Source organism: Oncorhynchus gorbuscha, linkage group LG15 (assembly GCF_021184085.1).
Source record: "Oncorhynchus gorbuscha isolate QuinsamMale2020 ecotype Even-year linkage group LG15, OgorEven_v1.0, whole genome shotgun sequence".
In the NCBI taxonomy this organism is placed as follows: Eukaryota; Metazoa; Chordata; class Actinopteri; order Salmoniformes; family Salmonidae; genus Oncorhynchus; species Oncorhynchus gorbuscha.
This window is the reverse complement of record NC_060187.1, coordinates 40,597,236-40,617,804: the sequence shown is the minus strand read 5'-3', so window position 1 is coordinate 40,617,804 and position 20,569 is coordinate 40,597,236. Positions and strand designations below refer to the sequence as shown.

The window sequence follows — 20,569 nt, the reverse complement described above, 5'->3', positions numbered from 1 at the left end:
TGTTTATCCATTCTGTTGCTTCATTTTTAAATTTGCTTTGCACACTTTTCTTGGCTGATTGCAAGCACCAACATATATTGGTGAAGACATCTTTCTTTTTTACATTGCACAACATAAACATGTTTTGAAATACTATAGTGTAATAAGATTGATACAAATCCTGTGCTTAATGAATAATTGAAACAAAATTACAAATGATACACATGAATATATTAAAAACTGTGGTAAAATGAACACGAGATTAAAACATTAACAAAAACAAGTCTACAAAGCTGGTATGTTGCTCCTTTTACATACGAGCATGACAATGCCCTGGACCCTTGGTTTCATCTTCAAATCAAAAACGAAATCAGAGGAGCAATATCCAAACACCAGAAACTGGGAAAATTGTACAATATCAGTAACACTTTTAAATCCCTTTCAAAGTCTGTATTGGGAGATGATATAAACAACCACACTGTATTCATTTCCATTATAGTTTTGTGAAAGTGCCGTTTGATATACTGGTATAAAACACAAGAATCAATGCTTCTTTGGAGAGAAGGAACTGTTTGAATTAGCGGTTATAACACTGGAGTTTAATGTCTCTGAGCATATTGTAGGCAACTCAAGACTCGCATAGAAAAATCCAACATCCTATCGTGACCTTCTCAGCCTGCACAAGTGAGCGAACTGCTATGATCCTTCACATGCACTTCTACATTATATTTCTGCTTTCATTACACATTGTTAAGGTTATAGGTAAGAATTGCATTGTAAAGTGATCAAATTGCACACTTGCTGTAACTACACCCTACATTGCAAAGTCTCCATAGCTCCCAACACGTCAGCTGGAGGCGAACTCACCAATCAGAGACAGCATGTGACACGGGCAGTGGCCCATCGCTGACGACACAGATAAGAACTCTCTCCACTCTGAAAGATCCTCAACACGGTTCCACACCACACGCACACACACACACACAGAGGAAAATAACCTCATACTAAGCTCTAGTATTACTATTGCACAACGTTATCTACCCTTTAACACCAGATGAGGATTCCTTCAGAGTGACAATCGCTACTTCACAACAACAAAAACATTTCTATCTATTTTCAGAATAGGTCTCCCAACAGAACACTACACGGAACTGAACTGGGCTGACTAGTGTCCGTCTATGCTGAGGATGACTTCCTACTTTGTTTACTGTAGATCACCAAGTTCAATCAGACTTTTAGAATGCCACTCCCACAACCAGGGTTCTTACAGCTGCATAAAGAAACCTTTCCAGTGCATAGCTGTTCCACCGCAAAGCCCTTCAGGTGATCAACTCTCAGGTACCGGAAGAGTTGAACCTGCCCCTACAGATGAGCAATAGATAGGAGCATGATTGCTATGAAGGGGTTGAAACAAATTCAACTATCATAGAAAATACAAAAGAGTGACAGATCTAGGCCTAGGTTTTTGGCTTCTGTGCACCATAACGTGAGCTTCCCCTACTGAGGAGGATATTTGCATTAATCCTCCTCTCTTTAGGCCTGTTAACAGCTTTTAAGATTCAGGGTCAATACTTGTATGGTCAATCAAGGACACTATGATTAACAATACATACAAATACATATAGAAATATGTGGAAATGAAGCTTCGCTAAGACAGAGGGATGTCTGAAAGGACCATACAGTGTACAGGGAAGAAATCAAATGCACAAAACCCACACAAAGACCTATGCTGTTTCTGCACATCTCTCTCTCATCCAGAGGTCACCTCATATGTTTTAAAGTTGTGGTAGATGGAGAACAACAAAACCCATAACAGTCTAGAACCAGACGCTGAGTTCTACTGTCAAGGTACAGTCTGTAGGTACGTCGGAGTCTAGGCGTCAGTCTGGTCAACTGCATATCGGAGGGAATACAACTTCCACAAAACCAGGAAGTAACATCAACCAACCAATCTACGCTCTTTCTGGATGCGATTACTAGCTATTGTTACGTGACTACACAAAAAGAAAAACACACCAATACAAAAAAAAAACACACTAACTAAAAGCTTTTCATTGGAATCTCGTCATAGGAGGGCAATGTACTGTCGATTTCCTGTAAGTCTGACCTTGACCATGCGATACTGGAAAGGTAAGCCTTATTTTCCCTCAACCACAAAAAGTTTGAACTTCATGTTTGTGAAATACACATTTCCATAAAGGCTTTTCATCATCAGTGGCATTTAGACCTACTGTACATAGATCAGCTCACTCCATTTGCACAGTTTTTTCAATTAAGTGCTGATAGTATGAGACCTCTATACTCCCAGGGAGGAAACCTTGACCAACATACAAACTAGCAACACTAAATCAAAGGAAGCTTGACCAACCGATCTTTCAATCCCCAAATGTAAAAAAAAAAAAAAAACAATACCACCCCCCCCCAAAACAAAAAATAAAAAATAAACAGTGCGTCACATGCATGCAAAAGTGTGCGTGTTGGGAGCAGTTTCCTCACATACTGCGAGAACAACCGCATCCACTGTGTTTTATTGCACAATCTCCATCTTCACGAACAACATTCCTGCTCACACCAAGGGGAAAACAGATGGGAGGTAAATTGAAGGGAGTCAACTGAATTGCGTATTAAAATGGCATGAGCATATATAATCCCCCAGTGGAATAGCCTGTGGCTGGTGAACCGGAGTCAAAACTTCTCACTTCTGCACTCAGTGGTTAGGGAATCAACTGCTGGATGAATCGCCTTAGATCAGCATCAACGATCCATGCCTCACTTTTATAGTTGGATGTGGAGAACTGAAAATAAAGAGAGTAAATGTTCACTTAAACGCTAGGGTTTGGTTTTAAAGCTTCAGCAGCCATCTCCACTGAACATCAGTCCAATCCTTACTCATCTTCTTGCAGGGCCCAGTGGAGTACCCTCCAATCAACTGCCCATTTACAAACCTTCACAAAACACTATACTGCACGGTACTCAATGACCTCTATCATACTGCTTTCATTACCTGATCAATATAAAAAAAACGCCAGTAGAGGCTATAACACGACTAAGTTAAAAAGAGGTGTAAAATGAAATGCTGATGATGATACACGTAGATAAAAAAGGATTTAAACAGAAAAATAAAACAATCTGCATCCACAAGTGCTTGGGCTCTGGTTGGAGACTTGTGTTTTTTTGCCACAAACCTCCAGCACACGAAAAAGAACCCCAACATCAATTTTCCCACCTTTGACCTCATACTATGGTCTCGTCAGCTGTCTTTTTCAGCAGCTTCGTGGAGAGCAAGGAATGCTGGCTAGAATGCCCACCCTTCGCGTCTGGAAGGAGCAGGCGTACTTTCTGGTTGGTTCGTCTCCACTCAGAGTAGAGCTGACAGTGGTAGCGGAATGATACCTGCAGGGGAGAAGGGCGTTGAGGAGGAGAGAGAAGGGCGTTGAGGAGGAGAGAGAAGGGCGTTGAGGAGGAGAGAGAAGGGCGTTGAGGAGGAGAGAGAAGGGCGTTGAGGAGGAGAGAGAAGGGCATTGAGGAGGAGAGAGAAGGGCATTGAGGAGGAGAGAGAAGGGCATTGAGGAGGAGAGAGAAGGGCGTTGAGGAGGAGAGAGAAGGGCGTTGAGGAGGAGAGAGAAGGGCGTTGAGGAGGAGAGAGAAGGGGCGTTGAGGAGGAGAGAGAAGGGCGTTGAGGAGGAGAGAGAAGGGCGTTGAGGAGGAGAGAGAAGGGGGGGTTGAGGAGGAAAGAGAAGGGGGTTGAGGAGGAAAGAGAAGGGGGTTGAGGAGGAGAGAGAAGGGGGTTGAGGAGGAGAGAGAAGGGGGTTGAGGAGGAGAGAGAAGGGGGTTGAGGAGGAGAGAGAAGGGGGTTGAGGAGGAGAGAGAAGGGGGTTGAGGAGGAGAAAGAAGGGGGTTGAGGAGGAGAGAGAAGGGGGTTGAGGAGGAGAGAGAAGCGGGTTGAGGAGGAGAGAGAAGCGGGTTGAGGAGGAGAGAGAAGCGGGTTGAGGAGGAGAGAAGCGGGTTGAGGAGGAGAGAAGCGGGTTGTGGAGGAGAGAAGCGGGTTGTGGAGGAGAGAAGCGGGTTGAGGAGAAGAGAAGGGGGTTGAGGAGGAGAGAAGGGGGTTGAGGAGGAGAGAAGGGGGTTGAGGAGGAGAGAAGGGGGTTGAGGAGGAGAGAATATTGATGCTCCTCCAAAGCTAAAAACAAACAAACTGGCACGCTAAAGGTTTGAGAACTGCTGCCCAAGCACATTCATGAGTTGAAACACATTACAACTGGTAAATACAAAACAGACTCGATCAAAGTCCATTTGTGTCTTGTAAAGCAAAGTCTTTTAAGAAGCAACAGGCATGACAAAAGACTCATAAAAACAAATCATTCCGCATCAAATGTAAGTGGAACTGTCTTGGACGGTCTTGTTGTCCAATCACAGTATTTAAAGTGTGATTAGTCAAAGACAGGCTACTAGTTTCCCAACCATGATATAGCATGCTGAGACGTTGATCTAAGGTCAGTTCTAGCTGGTCCTAGATGTGGGCTTACTTACCAGAGTCCAGAGGACGTAAATGGTGAAGAGAGCGATGGTGAGGGCGATGAGGCCCACGGCCTCCAGTCTGCTGTTGAAGTGCAGGTGGTCCTGAGCTCCCCTCAGACACAGCCAGCCAGAGATGGCTGCCAGGGGTGTGATGAACAGGAAGCACAGCATGTCACAGAACAACGTGCGCTTCTCGTTCCGAGGGCCCGGGTCCCGCATCCACTGTGAAGACAGAAGAGAGGGGAGAGAAGAAAGAGAAAGAAATAAAGTGTACTGAGCATGCACTACAGGCCCAACATGGTCACTGGGGGACCCACGCTGCTTTTTCTTCTTCTTCAGGGTTTGGTTTATTGAGATACCCATTAGTAGATGAATGGCTAAACTTCCTGGGTTCAAACATCATTCATTACACAAACACATGATGATACATTACAATAAATAAATAACAAAAATCCCTAATCCCTCCCTAACTAGATTTCCGTTGACATATTCAGGATTTAATATGCATGAGTAATACACAACTAAGTCAAACTAAGCCAACATTGCTTCATGTTGTTGACCCATGAGCAAGTCCCAAAATTCTATATCAACACAGAAGTATTGCAGCTACAAGCACAATGTTTCCATTGAGTAATCTATGCAAGCAGAAAGAGACAAAGAAGAGTGAATCATGCTCATGTGTTTTGACACAGCATAAGCAGAACCACACACACACTGCAGACAGAGGAATGCTGACAAAGGCAAACAGCAGCAGTCACACACACACACACACACACACACACACACACACACACACACACACACACACACACACACACACACACACACACACACACACACACACACACACACACACACACACACACACACACACACACACACACACACACACACACACACAAGCTAAAGGCATTGACCTTTGTTACCTCTGTGAGGGACCTGGGCTTCCGCTCAATTGTGAACTCTGTGTGGCACAGCTCACAGTAACTGGTGTTGGAGGAGGAGAGCCACTTCTCCAGGCAGCTCTTGTGCACTGTGCCCAGAGTCCCTGTGCAGTCGCAGGGGGACAGGAGGCCCTCGCTGTTGGCCCCCTCATGGCAGATCCGGCAGATTGGCCCATCGCTGGAGGAAACAGAAAGGTCCAGAACAGGATACTTAGACTGGGTTTACTTACTACAGCCTGCCGAATATTACTTGGGCTAACATTACATTTCAGGCTTATTAGCTAAGCAAATTCTCATAAATTCTGAGGCTAACTGTGAGACATCTTTCCAGGCACATACTCCCAAACACTCTCACAAGTTCCAGATATGACTAGGATTACTACTATAACAGCCTGTTATAAAAGCCCTAAACATCTCATAAATGCTCAGCTCTGAAAGTGAGTTATCAGCCACAGTACCTCTGTGTGCTCACGGGTTTGATGACAGTGGAGAGCAGCCGTCCATCTTTAGCTGTGACCTGGGTGACATACTGTGATCTGCAGTTATCCGACTCCTCCACGCTTTTGGACAGGGCAGCGTTGCCAGCGCAGTCACACAGAGAGCCCGGGAGGTGGCAACACTCCCCTGTCGTCATGGTTACACCGTCCAGGGGGTCAGGTGTCAAGGGACTGATAAGGAACAGACTCAGCTCAGAGCAGTTAGGCCCAACAGCTGGAGAGTGATGCGAAGGAGTTAGAACCTCATTCACTTCATACAATACACTTCTAATGCTAGTTACTTCGTAGAGCTTATTATGAGACAAATAGTGAGATTTAAAATATAATATAATTTTCTATGACCAACATTATTAGAACACTGAGCTGTATGAGGCCTAATTGATGACAACATGAAAAAGTCTCTTCAAATGTTTTCACAACACTGAGAATTTCTATTGTAGTAAATATTAGGGAATAAAATAATGATCTTCTTGTCTGAACTGTAGGCCTATTTTCCCCCAAAATACAGAGTCCAGTTGAGCTAATTTGGCAAAACACAACACAGCTACTTCTAAAATGCTATCTCTGTATGAGCACAAGGGAGTGACGGCCTATCCACGGTCTATACTAGACATCCTCACCCACATAGATAACTGGCTACTCAGACACTGAATTCATATATCTGTCTGTATGGGATGTCAGCATCTTACAGCTTCTGGGAAATATACTGACATGACCAAATTATAACTTTAGAAAGGTAAACCATTTAAATGAAAACGTTTGATCAAAGCCAAAGCATTCTTATTTGACCCTCAAAATACAATATAGACACCATTATCTATTCAGATATGTTTTTATTTAACCTTTATTTAACTAGGTGAGTCAGTTAAGAACAAATTCTTATTTTACAATGACGGCCTAACCCGGTCAAACCCTCCCCTAACCTGGAGGACGCTGGGCCAATTGTGCGCCACCCTATGAGACTTCCGATCGTGATACAGCCCGGGATCGAACAAGGGTCTGTAGTGACGCCTCTAGCACAGAAATGCAGTGCCTTGGATCGCTGCGCACACTCCGGAGCCCTCAGATAGCAGAATATCTAAATATCAGGAGGTGGCTAGACATTCCCTGGTCTCTGCAAAATGACAGAGTATCAAGTCTACCAATCATTATGTGTTGTAACGTTAACGTTAGATATCAGGAAAACATATAATCTTGATTTGATGGTGATTAATCAATGTGGTTACTGCAAACAAACATAGTTAGAACGCTAGCTAGCTACATCATGCTTGAAGTGTCGAATCCCGACGAGAACACACACACACTCAGATACAGACACAAAAACCCGACCGAAGGACACAGCTGGATAATTTGGTCAGCCAGCTGTGTTTAGCTCTAGCTACAGTAGCTAGTGCAGGAAAGAATAGCAACCATACTGATTGCTACATGACAATGGACTATGGCTTAATTGTGTTCACAGTATATCGTTCATTTATTAAGCTAATGACTTCTGCTAGGAAAACGGTCTAGTGAGCCAGCTAACTTTATTTTAGCTAACTATAGTAGCTATTTATTAGCCGCTAACTTAGCTACTGTAACGTTACTAGCTAGCCAGCCGACAGAGACCGTAGAAAAAAATACTCACCGCGGTCCTTCTTTTTTCATTTTAACAGCTGATATGTGGGGTTGTCAATGTATAAAATAGTCCTCTATAGAAACTATCAATGTTGAGAATTGCTTTATTTCCTTTCAGATATCTAGCTAGCTATGCCAGTTCTCGTCTAGCTGTCAGACAACAGTAGCACAGAGTTTCTAAACCCAGAGGCGCAACATCGCGAGACTACCGGGAACGCTTGCGAAACAGACCAAGCAGACGCATGCTGGGGTTTGGGATTGGAGAAGTCAATGAGCTTGTTCGACATTGCACGCAACAGCTGACTGACTGATCTACAAATCACTTTGCATCAAAAATAACTACTCATTAATATTTGTAGACCAGCCAGTCAATCACAATTTACCCACAAAGCATCATGGATTTGATGCTCTCGACAAGGACAATATGTCCATGCGATCTGGGATCAGTGAGAGAAGTTAAAATGTATTCCTTAGTTCATTTTCTAGAAATCTAAAGGCACAACCTAATTCGAGACAATTTCTTAAAAGTTATTGAACATGTTATTACTCCAATCTCGTGAAAGTGACAAACAGACACGTTTTCATTTTCGTCAAACACAACTTTATATTGAAGGAGTGCCTTTGATTTGACGGCATGCACATGCGCAGTTCGGCGCGAGACTGCGGTCAGACCCGATGACGTGTGTCTACGCATGCGCCTAGCTAGCAAAGTCGCCATGACATCGACCTCAAGTGTGATCCGGGATTTCTATTGGAGAAGCAGTTTATGCCTCACTTCATTAGTGGTCAGTGATCTTCATACTGTACGGTCTTTGACAGTAGCCTCCTCCACATACGGACGGCGTTTCCGATCAGCATAGCTAATCATCTTTCTCGCCAACTGAATGTCCACGTTATTTTTTTGTATGTTGGCTGGCATTCAGCTCCCGATTGTTAGAATATAAACATTTTAAACATAGAAACCTGATAGAAATTCAATATCTCACCCATTTGAATGTGAAATATAACAGATTAAGTTACAGGTATTTTTCCATATGGAAGAAAATCACCTTTATTTTGTTTAATGTAAATTTAACACCAGAAGCAAGCACACATTTTGTTTGTCAATGTATTTATCCACGTTTAATCGTTCACAAATTAAGCGATTTATATTTACATAGTGGATTGCATTTATAATGAAATATCTGATTAATACGTTTTTTTTTCTAAAATAAAATCAACTATTCAGAATGACTGAAATGAATGACTAAAGGTAATCAGGCATAAAGTAAAAGAACAATTCTGACAATATATCAAAGTAGTTGCAATTCACATGATATCTAATGAAAACACTTCTGGTGAGCATGTACAGTATTTTTAAGTTACGTGTTGGAACTTATTCAACGAAGTCTACCATAACATTTCAGTGCACTCTAAATTTTTCTGCATTCAATTCTTCGAAATGTGTAAATTTAAAGTTGCAATTGAGATATTGGTCCTACTGATAGCAGTTATGTGAACATGTATTTCTGTATCACACATTCAACATAACTAACTACACCACTGGAAGTTCTGCAGGATATGTTTCAGCATTATAAGACTTGAGAGGAAAACTTGATGTTCAAAGAAAATGTCTGTCAACAAGTGACATTCATTTGGTTTATTTCCATTTCAATGCTACCTGATGAAAAGGCAAATTAACACGTGTTTATTGATTTAAAAGTTGGACCTGTGACAGAAAATTACATACAGGCAAATCTACTAGAAAGGAGACATAAGGCATTATAGCCAACCATACAAAAGCAACCTTCCTTTCTTAAAAATTCCACTGTCAACTACATTTTAGAGGCAAAATGGTTTGAGTAGAGTGAAGCAATGAAAACATCCTCCACCCTAGATATTGAGTGTTAATGTATTTCAGCCCCCCCCCCCAAACCAAGCAAGCTAAGTGTTGTCATTTAAAAGATGTTAGTCCTTCGGAATTAGTTGTTGATTTTACATGGTGAGTTCCATTGAAATGATTGGCAGGACACAAGATGCATATTTATGTTTGCTTTCAAATGTAGTCGGACTACTGGATCAATTCATAGTGTGATCTAATTACAGAGAGAACACAGTGGCTGCATCTAACAATAGTGAAACAAAGTGCATGATACAATTGGAAAAAGTCAAATTTTGACAAAAGTGTCTCTGCAAGTTTACTATTTAGATTAGATTATTTTAGATTGAAAATGATCACAGACACACTTTGGCATCTCTTTGAACCATAGGCGTAACAAAGCCCCCCACTTAATATCATCCCAAGTCAGTCACTACCCCAGGTCTCTGTTCTTGCTCCTTTCATGCCACACTCAGGACAGGGACTGAGGACAGCAGCAAGGCAACCAGAAGCACAGGACAAACTGATCTCTCACCATTCCTTCTACAGGATTGGGTCACACGATCAGAGCCTGAATTCAAAATAGACAAAAATCCTTTCACTTGGTAAAAGACATGAGCTTTGAGGTTAGAAAAGGATAGCATACAGACAAAAAAGGGAGAAGGGACTTATCTAGAAAGTCTGATTTTCTAGGAGACTTCTAAAACACATGGAGTAATAGAGACTGCAGCAGTTCAACAACCAGGACAAAAGATGAGTGAGGGGTGGGAAGGTGCTATTGCGGGTCACAGGCTTTGGCAGCACGGTAGTTTGTTTTTCTGCCCATCGGTGGTGGGGGGGACACTGATGTCCACTACATTGTTGCCTGGAGACTCGTCATGTGCTGATCTGTCAGCTATCTGCTTCTGTGATACGATTCGGTGGATTTCTGTGGAGAAAATACAAATAAATCAGTTACTCATTATTAAATATGCCATTCCATTCATGTGTAAGAAATCAAACAATTTGACTTGAAACGAACTAATGTAAATAGCCTTGTTTAGTGGCCCCTGCCCATTACCTGTGAGGATGTTCTTGAACGCCTCTTCTACATTAGTGGAGTCCAAAGCTGAGGTCTCAATAAATGATAGCGTATTCTTTTCTGAGGGAGAAAAAGAATAAAGATTGAGTTGAGACAAACAGGGGTGTCTTCTTAACCATCTTTGTCCCCGGAGTGAGCTGTCATCTACTCTAGTGTTTTTGTAGTTTACCTGCGAAGGCGCGAGCCTCGTCTGTGGGCACTGCCCTGAGGTGGCGCAGGTCACTCTTGTTGCCCACCAGCATGATGACGATGTTGTTATCAGCATGATCCCTCAGCTCCTTCAGCCAGCGCTCCACGTTTTCATAGGTTAGATGCTTGGCAATGTCGTACACTAGGAGAGCCCCCACCGCCCCCCGGTAGTACCTGATTGGAACAGAGCAGGGAGGATAGGAGGTCATAGGTTGTGAGACTAAGATAGTACTGAAACCATTCTGTGAAATCTATCAAAATATGCTAGTTCCATAAAGGGCAGGATACAGCAAGACGAGCGTCCTTGATATTATTGAGCAGTGAGCTCCCTCCTCCACTCACGCTGAGGTGATGGCTCTGTAGCGCTCCTGTCCAGCTGTATCCCAGATCTGGGCCTTTATCATCTTGCCGTCCACTTGGATGCTGCGGGTGGCGAATTCCACTCCGATGGTGCTTTTGCTCTCCAGGTTGAACTCATTCCGTGTGAAACGGGACAGTAGGTTACTCTTCCCCACACCAGAGTCTCCGATCAGCACCACTGGCAAAAGAATGATAAAATATTGGAACTGCAATGACAAGCTACTATGTCAGTGGAAACGTTTGGGGTTGAGAGATGACTAGTACAGAGCTATATTTGTTCAACAATGACTAAATGGAAGCTCAAATCTACTGAGCATGTTTTACCTGGTAGCTAGTAATTTAACCACTATCATGATAGATACAGTCATAATGACTGGTGCAGATACTTAGAATGGTCAACATTTACAGAATGATTACCTGGGAGGAAAATGGGAGAGGGTCATGTTTTTTCAATTTCAGTCCAGGGGAGGGTCATGTAATTTGCAAATTATTAAATTCCAATATTACTCAATGTTTTGGAATTGGTTGCTTATTAGGATTATATAACTCAGCAAAAAAAGAAATGTCCCCTTTTCAGGGCCCTATCTTTCAAAGGTAATTAATAAAAATCCAAATCACTTCACAGATCTTCATTGTAAAGGGTTTAAACACCGTTTCCCATGCTTGTGCAATGAACCATAAACAATTAAATGAACATGCAACTGTGGAATGGTCATTAAGACACTAACAGCATACAGACAGTAGGCAATTAAGGTCACATTTATGAAAACTTAGGACACTAAAGAGGCCTTTCTACCGACTCTGAAAAACACCAAAAGAAAGAGACCCAGGGTCCCTGCTCATCTGCCTGAACGTGCCTTAGGCATGCTGCTAGGAGGCACACACTGCAGATGTGGCAGGGCAATAAATTGCAATGTCTGTACTGTGAGACGCATACAGGGAGACTGGACGGACAGCTGATCGTCCTCGCAGTGGCAGACCACGTGTAACACCACCTGCACAGGGTTGGTACAGCCGAACATCACACCTGCGGAACAGGTACAGGATGGCAACAGCAACTGCCCGAGTTACACCAGGAACACACAATCCCTGCATCAGTGCTCAGACTGTCCACAATAGGCTGAGAGAAGCTGGATTGTGGGCTTGTAGGCCTGTTTTAAGGTAAGTCCTCAACAGACATCACCGGCAACAACACCTATGGGCACAAACCCGCCGCTGCTGGACCAGACAGGACTGGCAAAAAGTGCTCTTTAATGACGAGTCGCGGTTTTGTCTCACCAGGGGTGATGGTTGGATTCGCGTTTATCGTTGAAGGAATGATTGTTACACCAAGGCCTGTACTCTGGAGCGGGATCGATGTGGAGGGTCCGTCATGGTCTGGGGCACAGCATCATCAGACTGAGCTTGTTGTCATTGCAGGCAATCTCAACGTTGTGCGTTACAGGGAAGACATCCTCCTCCCTCATGTGGTACCCTTCCTGCAGGCTCATCCTGACATGATCCTCCAGCATGACAATGCTACCAGCCATAATGCTCATTCTGTGCGTAATTTCCTGCAAGACAGGAATGTCAGTGTTCTGCCATGGCCAACGAGGAGCCCGGATCTCAATCTCATTGAGCACGTCTGGGACCTGTTGGATCGGAGGGTGAGGGCTAGGACCATTCCCCCCATAAATGTCCAGGAACTTGCAGGTGCCTTGGTGGAAGAGTGGGGTAACATATCACATCAATAACTGGCAAATATGGTGCAGTCCATGAGGAGGAGGTTTGCTTATACTGCAGTACTTAATGTCTTACTTTAAATGTTTTAAATTTTGACCTCCCCTTTGTTTAGGGACACATTATTCAATTTCTGTTAGTAACATGTTTGTGGAACTTATTCAGTTTCAGTCTCAGTAGTTTAATCTTATGTTCATACAACTTCTTAAGGTATAGGGGGCAGCATTTTCACTTTTGGATAAATAGCGTGCCCAATTTCAACTTCCTGCTACTCGTGCCAAGAATATAAGATATGCATATCATTAGTAGATTTGGATAGAAAACACTCTGACGTCTATAAAAAAAACTGTTTGAATCATGTCTGTGAGTATAACAGAACTTATGTAGCGGGCAAAACCCCGAGGACTAACCGTTCAGATTTTTATTTTATTTTTAGGTCTCTGTCTGTTCAGTGAGTTCTCATTGGGAAACGATATTCCTTAGGTACTTGTTTGCAGTTCCTACCACTTCCACTGGATGTCACCAGTCTTTGGAATTTGGTTGAGGTTATTCCTTTGTGCAATGAAGAAGTACAGCCATCTAGGAACTGGGTAACACTGTTGAGAGTTGCACAAGACTTGAAAAGTAGTGTTGGTTTGTTGTCTTCCTTTATTGAAAACAGATAGACCCGTCTTCAATTTGATCGATTTATTAACGTTTTAAAATACCTAAAGTTGTATTACAAAAGTAGTTTGAAATGTTTTGGCAAAGTTTACAGGAAACTTTTGAGATATTATGTAGTGACGTTGCACAAATTGGAAGTTGTTTCTTTCTGGATCAAACGCGCCAAATAAAGACATTTTGGATATACATGGACGGAATTCATCGAACAAAATGACCAAATTGTGATGTTTATGGGACATATTGGAGTGCCAACAAAAGAAGCTCGTCAAAGGTAAGGCATTTTTTATATTTTATTTCTGCGTGTTGTGTAGCGCCTTGCAGGGTTGAAATATGCTACTCTTTGTTTACTGTTGTGCTATCATCAGATAATAGCTTCGTATGCTTTCGCCGAAAAGCCTTTTTTAAATCGGACATGTTGGCTGGATTCACAACGAGTGTAGCTTTAATTTAGTATCTTACATGTGTGATTTAATGAAAGTTGGATTTTTTATATCATTTTATTTGAATTTGCTGCACTGCATTTTCCCTGGCTTTTGGCCAAGTGGGACGCAAGAATCCTCCATCTTAGAGAGGTTAAGTTTGCTGAAAATAAACAGTGGGAGGACATTTCTTTTTTTGCTGAGAAATATACAGTTGAATTTGGAAGTTTAAATACTTAGGTTGGAGTCATCATCAAACTCGTTTTTCAACCACTCTACATATTTCTTGTTAACAAACTATAGTTCTGGCAAGTCGGTTAGGGCTACTTTGTGCATGACAAGTAATTTTCCCAACAATTGTTTAGACAGATTATTTCAGTGTATCACAATACCAGTGGGTCAGACACTAAGTTGACTGTGCCTTCAAACAGCTTGGAAAATTCCTGAAAACGATGTCATGGCTTTAGAAGCTTCTGATAAGCTAATTGACATAATTTGAGTCAATTGGAGGTGTACATGTGGATGTATTTCAAGGCCTACCTTCAAACCCAGTGCCTTTTTGCTTGACATCATGGGAAAATCCAAATAAATCAGCCAAGACCTCAGAAAAAAATTGTAGACCTCCACAGGTCTGGTTCATCCTTAGGAACAATTTCCAATAGTATGCAAGTATAAACACCATGGAACCACGCAGCCGCTCAGGTAGGAGACGCGTTCTGTCTCCAAGAGAATGTGCAAATCAATCCCAGAACAGCAGCAAAGGACCTTGTGAAGATGCTGGAGGAAAAGTAACTATAGCCACAGTAAAATTAGTCCTATATCAACATAACCTGAAAGGCCGCTCAGCAAGGAAGAAGCCACTGCTACAAAACCGCCATAAAGAAGCCAGACTACAGTTTGCAACTGCACATGGGGACAAAGATCGTACTTTTTGGAGAAATGTCCTTTGGTCTGATGAAACAAAAATAGAACTGTTTGGCCATAATGACCATCGTTACGTTTGGAGGAAAAAGGGGGAGGCTTGCAACTGTGAAGCACGGGTGTGGCAGCATCATGTTGTGGGGGTGCTTTGCTGCAGGAGGGACTGGTGCACTTCACAAAATACATGGCATCATGAGGATGGAAAATTACATGGATATATTGAAGCAACATCTCAAGACGTCAGTCAGGAAGTTAAAGCTTGGTCGCAAGTGGGTCTTCCAAATGGACAATGACCCCAAGCATACTTCCAAAGTTGTGGCAAAATGGCTTAAGGACAACAAAGTCAAGGTATTGGAGTGGCTATCACAAAGCCCTGACTTCAATCCTATAGAAAATGTGTGGGCAGAACTGAAGAAACATGTGCGAGCAAGGAGGCCTACAAACCTGACTCAGTTACACCAGCTCTGTCAGGAGGAATGGGCCAAAGTTCACCCAACTTATTGTGGGAAGCTTGTGGAAGGCTACCCAAAACATTTGACCCAAGTTAAACAATTTAAAGGCAATGCTACCAAATACTAATTGAGTATTTGTAAACTTCTGACCCACTAGGAATGTGATGAAAGAAAAAAGCTGAAATAAATCACTCTACTATTATGACATTTCACATTCTTAAAATAAAGTGGTGATCCTAACTGACCTAAGACAGTGAATTTTTACTAGGATTAAATGTTAGGAATGTGAAAAACTAAGTTTAAATGTATTTGGCTAAGGTGTATTCAACTGTACAATGAATAATTTTTATTCTGAACTGGAATAAAGTGATGGTAAGAATGCTGTGCATTGACTATAGCTCAGCATGCACCCTCCAAGTTCTTCATTAAGCTCGAGGCACTGCCCGGTCTGAACCCCGCCCTGTGCAACTGGGTCCTGGACTTTCTGACGGGCCACCCCCCCAGGTGGTGAAGGTAGGAAACAACACCTCCACTTCGCTGATCCTCAACACTGGGGCCCCACAAGGGTGTGTGCTCAGTCCTCTCCTGTACTCTTTGTTCACCCATGACTGTGGCCACACACGCCTCCAACTCAATCATCAAGTTTGCAGACGACACAACAGCAGTAGGCTTGATTACCAACAATGAAACAGCCTACAGGGAGGAGGACAATAACCTCTCATCCAATGTCAACAAAACAAAGGAGATGATCGTGGACTTCAGGAAACAGCAGAGGGAGCACCCCCCTATCCACATCGACGGGACCGCAGTGGAGAAGGTGGAAAGCTTCAAGTTCCTCGGCGTACCCATCACTGTAATGGTCCACCCACACAGACAGTGTGGTGAAGAAGGCACAACACCACCTCTTCAACCTCAGGAGGCTGAATAAAATAACTAAAACCCTCAAACTTTCACAGATGCACAATTGAGAGCATCCTGTCGGGCTGTATCACGGCCTGGTACAGCAACTGCACCGCCCGCAACCGCAGGTCTCTCCAGAGTGTAGTGCGGGCTGCCTAACGAATCACCAGGGGCAAACTACCTGCCCTCCAGAACACCTACAGCACTCGATGTCACAGGCAAAAAAATATTATCAATGACAACAATCGTCCGAGCCACTGCCTGTTCACCCCGCTATCAGCCAGAAGGAGAGGTCAGTATAGGTGCATCAATGCTGGGTCCGAGAGACTGAAAAACAGCTTTTATCTTAAAGCCATCCGACTGTTGAATAGCCATCACTAGCATAGAGGCTGCTGCCTATATACATAGACTTGAAATCGTTGGCCACTTTAATAAAAGGAACACTAGTCACTTTAATAATGTTTACATATTTTGCATTACTCATCTCATGTATATACTGTATTCCATTCTACTGTATCTTAAGTCTTTGCCGCTCATTGCTCGTCCATATATTCTTAATTTAATTCCTTTACTTTGGTGTGTTTATTGGGTATATGTTGTGAAACTGTTAGATATTACTGCACTGTCGGAGCTAGAAACAGATATTTCGCTACACCCGCATTAACATCTGCTAAACACGTGTATGTGACCAATAAAATTTGATTTGAAGCCAGATGCATTTTGAGGCAAACACTCATAGTTCTGGGTTGCTCATCTACAGCAGGAAGCGCTCTCCTGTCTGACTGAGAAAGCAGTAGATGTTCTGATCCGGTCTGGATCACATTTCGGCCTGACAATTTTTCATCTGTACTGTTAATTAGGGTTGCACTATCAAAAACTGAGCCTGTGTGTGTTCTGTTATACATCTGTGAGATGTGATCAGTCAGTTTTTTCTGGGTCAGAATGAAAATGATTTATTGTATTTTAACTGCAACAGTTCCAACCTTGACAGATATGAGAGTGTTTCTATTGGGGAAAAATAAACATGAATAGCTATTTATATGGGTATTTAATTTTATTGTAATTCGTCAATACTGCATTTGTTTTGGGCGTAAGGGCAATGAAATGTACCAAAATGTACAAATAGTTGCATGTTTTCATAAGCTTGGGTCCCAGGAAAACACAGAATAAAAAATAAAACACCTGCTGTAACGTAACAAAATGTGGAAAAAGTCAAGAGGTCTGAATACTTTCCGAATGCACTGTATATAAAGTGATCTATAAGAGCACTTTGGTCCCCGATGCTTTATGCTAGAAACAAGCTGTAAAATACAGGGAAAGATGTGACTCCGATTTATATGGAAACTTCATTGTGTCATTTCTTTGACATTGAGGCTGAGCTACAACCTTCTATAGCCGAGGAGACAAAAAAAAACAGACTTTGCTTGGGAAGTAATTTAATTCTGTCACTATCAACTGATTAAGCTATTCACTTTCTGTACAATAGTAGATTCTTAAACCCAGACAGCTTTTAGAGAAACACTTGTGACCTTCTCTCGTCAGGTTAAGCCACGGAAGAACAGTAGCCAGCAGTTATAGCTTACATTTTTCTGAGTCGGTAGACCTATTGTCTGGGGGGAAAAGGTAGACATAACTTTTGAAAGTAACATGCTCAGATTCCTAATGATTTCTCAGATGTAATTATTTGCAAACAGGGACAGTTTCGTTGCAAACAAAACACAGATTTGGCATTGGAGAAATATGATAAGATTAACTAACAGGCCTCTGTCCATTCTTAGCCTGTAATTTCTGAAGTATTTAAGCAATAAGGCCCGAAAGGGTGTGGTACATGGCCAATATACCATGGCTAAGGGCTGTTCTTATCCACGACGCAACACGGGAGTTCCTGGACACAGCCCTTAGCCTTGGTATATTGGCCATATATCACAAATCCCAAGGTGCCTTATTGATATTATAAACTGGTTATCAAGGTAATTAGAGCCGTAAAAAGAAATGCTTTGTCATACCCGTGGTATACGGTCGGATATACCACGGCTGTCAGCCAATCAGGAGATGGTGGAGAAGGAGATGATTGTGGATTACAGGATTACAGGAAAAGGAGGACAGGGTTGTAGTGGAGCAGGTTGATAGTTTCAAGTTCCTTGCTGTCCACATCACCAACAATCTGGAATGGTCCAAACATACCAAGACAGTCGTGAAGAGAGCACAACAAAGCCTATTCCCCCTCTGGATCCTCAGATCCTCAAAAGGTTCTACAGCTGCAACATTGAGAGCATCCTGACTGGTTGCATTACTGCCTGGTACGGCAATTGCTCCGCCTCCGACAGCAAGGCTCTACAGAGGGTAGTGCACATGGCCCAGTACATCACTGGGGCTAAGCTGCCTGCCATCCAGGACCTCTACACCAGGCGGTGTCAGAGGAAGGCCCTAAAAATGGCCAAAGACCCCAGCCACCCGAGTCATAGACTGTTCTCTCCACCACTGCATGGCAAGCAGTACCAAAGTGCCGAGTCTAAGACAACAAGGCTTCAACAGTTTTTACCCCCAATCCATAAGATTCCCGAACAGGTAAACAAATGGCTACCCGGACTATTTGCAGTGTGCCACCCCCCCCCCCCTCCCTTTTACGCTGATGCTACTCTCCGTTTATCATTTATGCACAGTCACTAACTATACATTCATTGTACATAGTACCACAATTGGTCCGATCAACCAGTGTCCCGCTAACCGGGCTATCTGCATTGTGTCCAGCCACCCCCTCTTTTACGCTATTGTTACTCTCTGTTTATCATATATGCATAGTCACTTTAACCATATCTACATACTACCTCGCTACTGTATATAGCTTCCTTACGGTTTTTTTCACTGTCCTTTTACTGTTGTTTTATTTCTTTACTTACCTATTGTTCACCTAATACCTTTTTTGCACTATTGGTTAGAGCCTGTTAGTAAGCGTTTCACTGTAAGGTCTACTACACCTGTTGTATTCAGCGCACGTGACAAATAAACTTTGATTCTGAAAAGCATTCAGGGCTCGAACCACCCAGTTCATAATAAAAATATTCTGCGAATATTTAAAATGACGTGGAACCGCATGAAATGTTTATATAAGGCATATTTTTTCTTCTGACCTGCAAATACATTGACAGGTTCATGCAATGTTTTACTGTAAAATACATATTTCCACCCCGACTCTTGTCCACGGCGGTAGGCGAACCCACAACCTGGCCCACAGCCCTGTGCGCTATCAAAATTCCTGCGTTGTGTGCCATGTGATGCTTACCGGAAGACGAACATTTGCTAAAAGTGCATATCTAAGGCTCTGGCCTGTCCAAGAAGTGACATGTTCTCTGGAATCCACTTTATTTTAATTATTATTTTGGGTATAGGGGTCACTTGTTTAGATAAGCAAATTAATTTTAATTTACAAAAGGTCCGTTTTTCTTAATGTAACCCTTATTATAAATAATGTTCACTCCCTTTGGGCAAAGTTACTTGTGTGAGAAAACATTTCATATCTTGGATACAGACGTTCAGTCATAATGGTTCTTCATATTTCAGACAAGTGGTGACCAAGCTATACTAACATCGTAGGTACCAATATACTGCAGTCTGTTATGGCTAGCCTAGCACATCTCCAGTGGCTTTGGCTAACATAAAACCAAATATTTCTATCGGTACTCATACCAACTGATTGTCATACATTAGCAAACTAACGTTACATAGTTTGCTAGTTAACGTTAGCTGTTTGCTATCCACTCCAGTAGAATAAAGGAGAACTAGCTAAATCTTATAAACGTTTATAACTAATATCTATTTTTCTCCACATTGTCTATATGTAGCTTACGTTAGCTAGCAAACTAAAAATGGTGATGAGATGCTTATTAGGCCAGATAACCGCTTGTTAGCTAGCCTGCTAACAGGTTAGCAAGCTAGTTTGGCTAACGTTAGCTGGCTGAGCAGTAAATTAAGGCAGTGGAGACGTCATCATCTGCTTTGAACTTCAACTACTGAGAAAACAAGTAAATGCCCCCCTAACTACTAAACTTCTGGAGCGCCTCTTACCTTTGAATAGATAGTCGTATTCGTCGTCTCGGGTTCCCATTTTGACGATTCCCACTTTATGAAAATATTAGACTGCCAAGGAAAGTCTCCGGACTCATAAATGCAGTAAAATAGTCTCGGGAAGGTATACGCACGTGAGCTGAGGGACAACTGCTTTGACCAATTAGAGGTACATCTCTGTTAATTGATAGATACATTGACAAATAATACCCGTCACCATGTAATATTGACCAATGGCCATAGGTAGGGGCGTGATCAGATGGAGAAAAAACCTCTGCAAGTCTACATTCTAGGGAATGTGGATTGAGCAATCATTTTTTCCACAATGTCACTATTTCAGTTCATACATGAATTTGATGGCTTAGGAATGTGATCTTATTATTGAAAATA

At 42.4% G+C, this 20,569-nt stretch overlaps 2 protein-coding genes across 2 annotated transcripts; both read right to left on the bottom strand.

Annotated features, from left to right (window-relative positions):
* Positions 1-8,075, bottom strand: LOC123997120 (E3 ubiquitin-protein ligase MARCHF2). The gene is made up of 6 exons (XM_046301187.1): positions 7,563-8,075; positions 5,900-6,152; positions 5,424-5,619; positions 4,510-4,719; positions 3,206-3,372; positions 1-2,774 (listed from the first exon to the last, which is right to left on the bottom strand). The coding sequence occupies exons 2-5, from the start codon at positions 6,073-6,075 to the stop codon at positions 3,214-3,216; spliced, it is 741 nt and encodes a 246-aa protein (XP_046157143.1). The 5' UTR covers positions 6,076-6,152; positions 7,563-8,075; the 3' UTR covers positions 1-2,774; positions 3,206-3,213.
* Positions 8,076-9,151: 1,076 nt separating this feature from the next.
* LOC123997119 (ras-related protein Rab-11B-like) lies at positions 9,152-20,338 on the bottom strand. Its single transcript, XM_046301186.1, has 5 exons — positions 20,180-20,338; positions 11,023-11,218; positions 10,661-10,854; positions 10,471-10,551; positions 9,152-10,338 (listed from the first exon to the last, which is right to left on the bottom strand). Exons 1-5 carry the CDS (start codon positions 20,217-20,219, stop codon positions 10,196-10,198), a joined length of 654 nt encoding a protein of 217 aa, XP_046157142.1. The 5' UTR covers positions 20,220-20,338; the 3' UTR covers positions 9,152-10,195.
* Between the last annotated feature and the right edge of the window lie 231 nt (positions 20,339-20,569).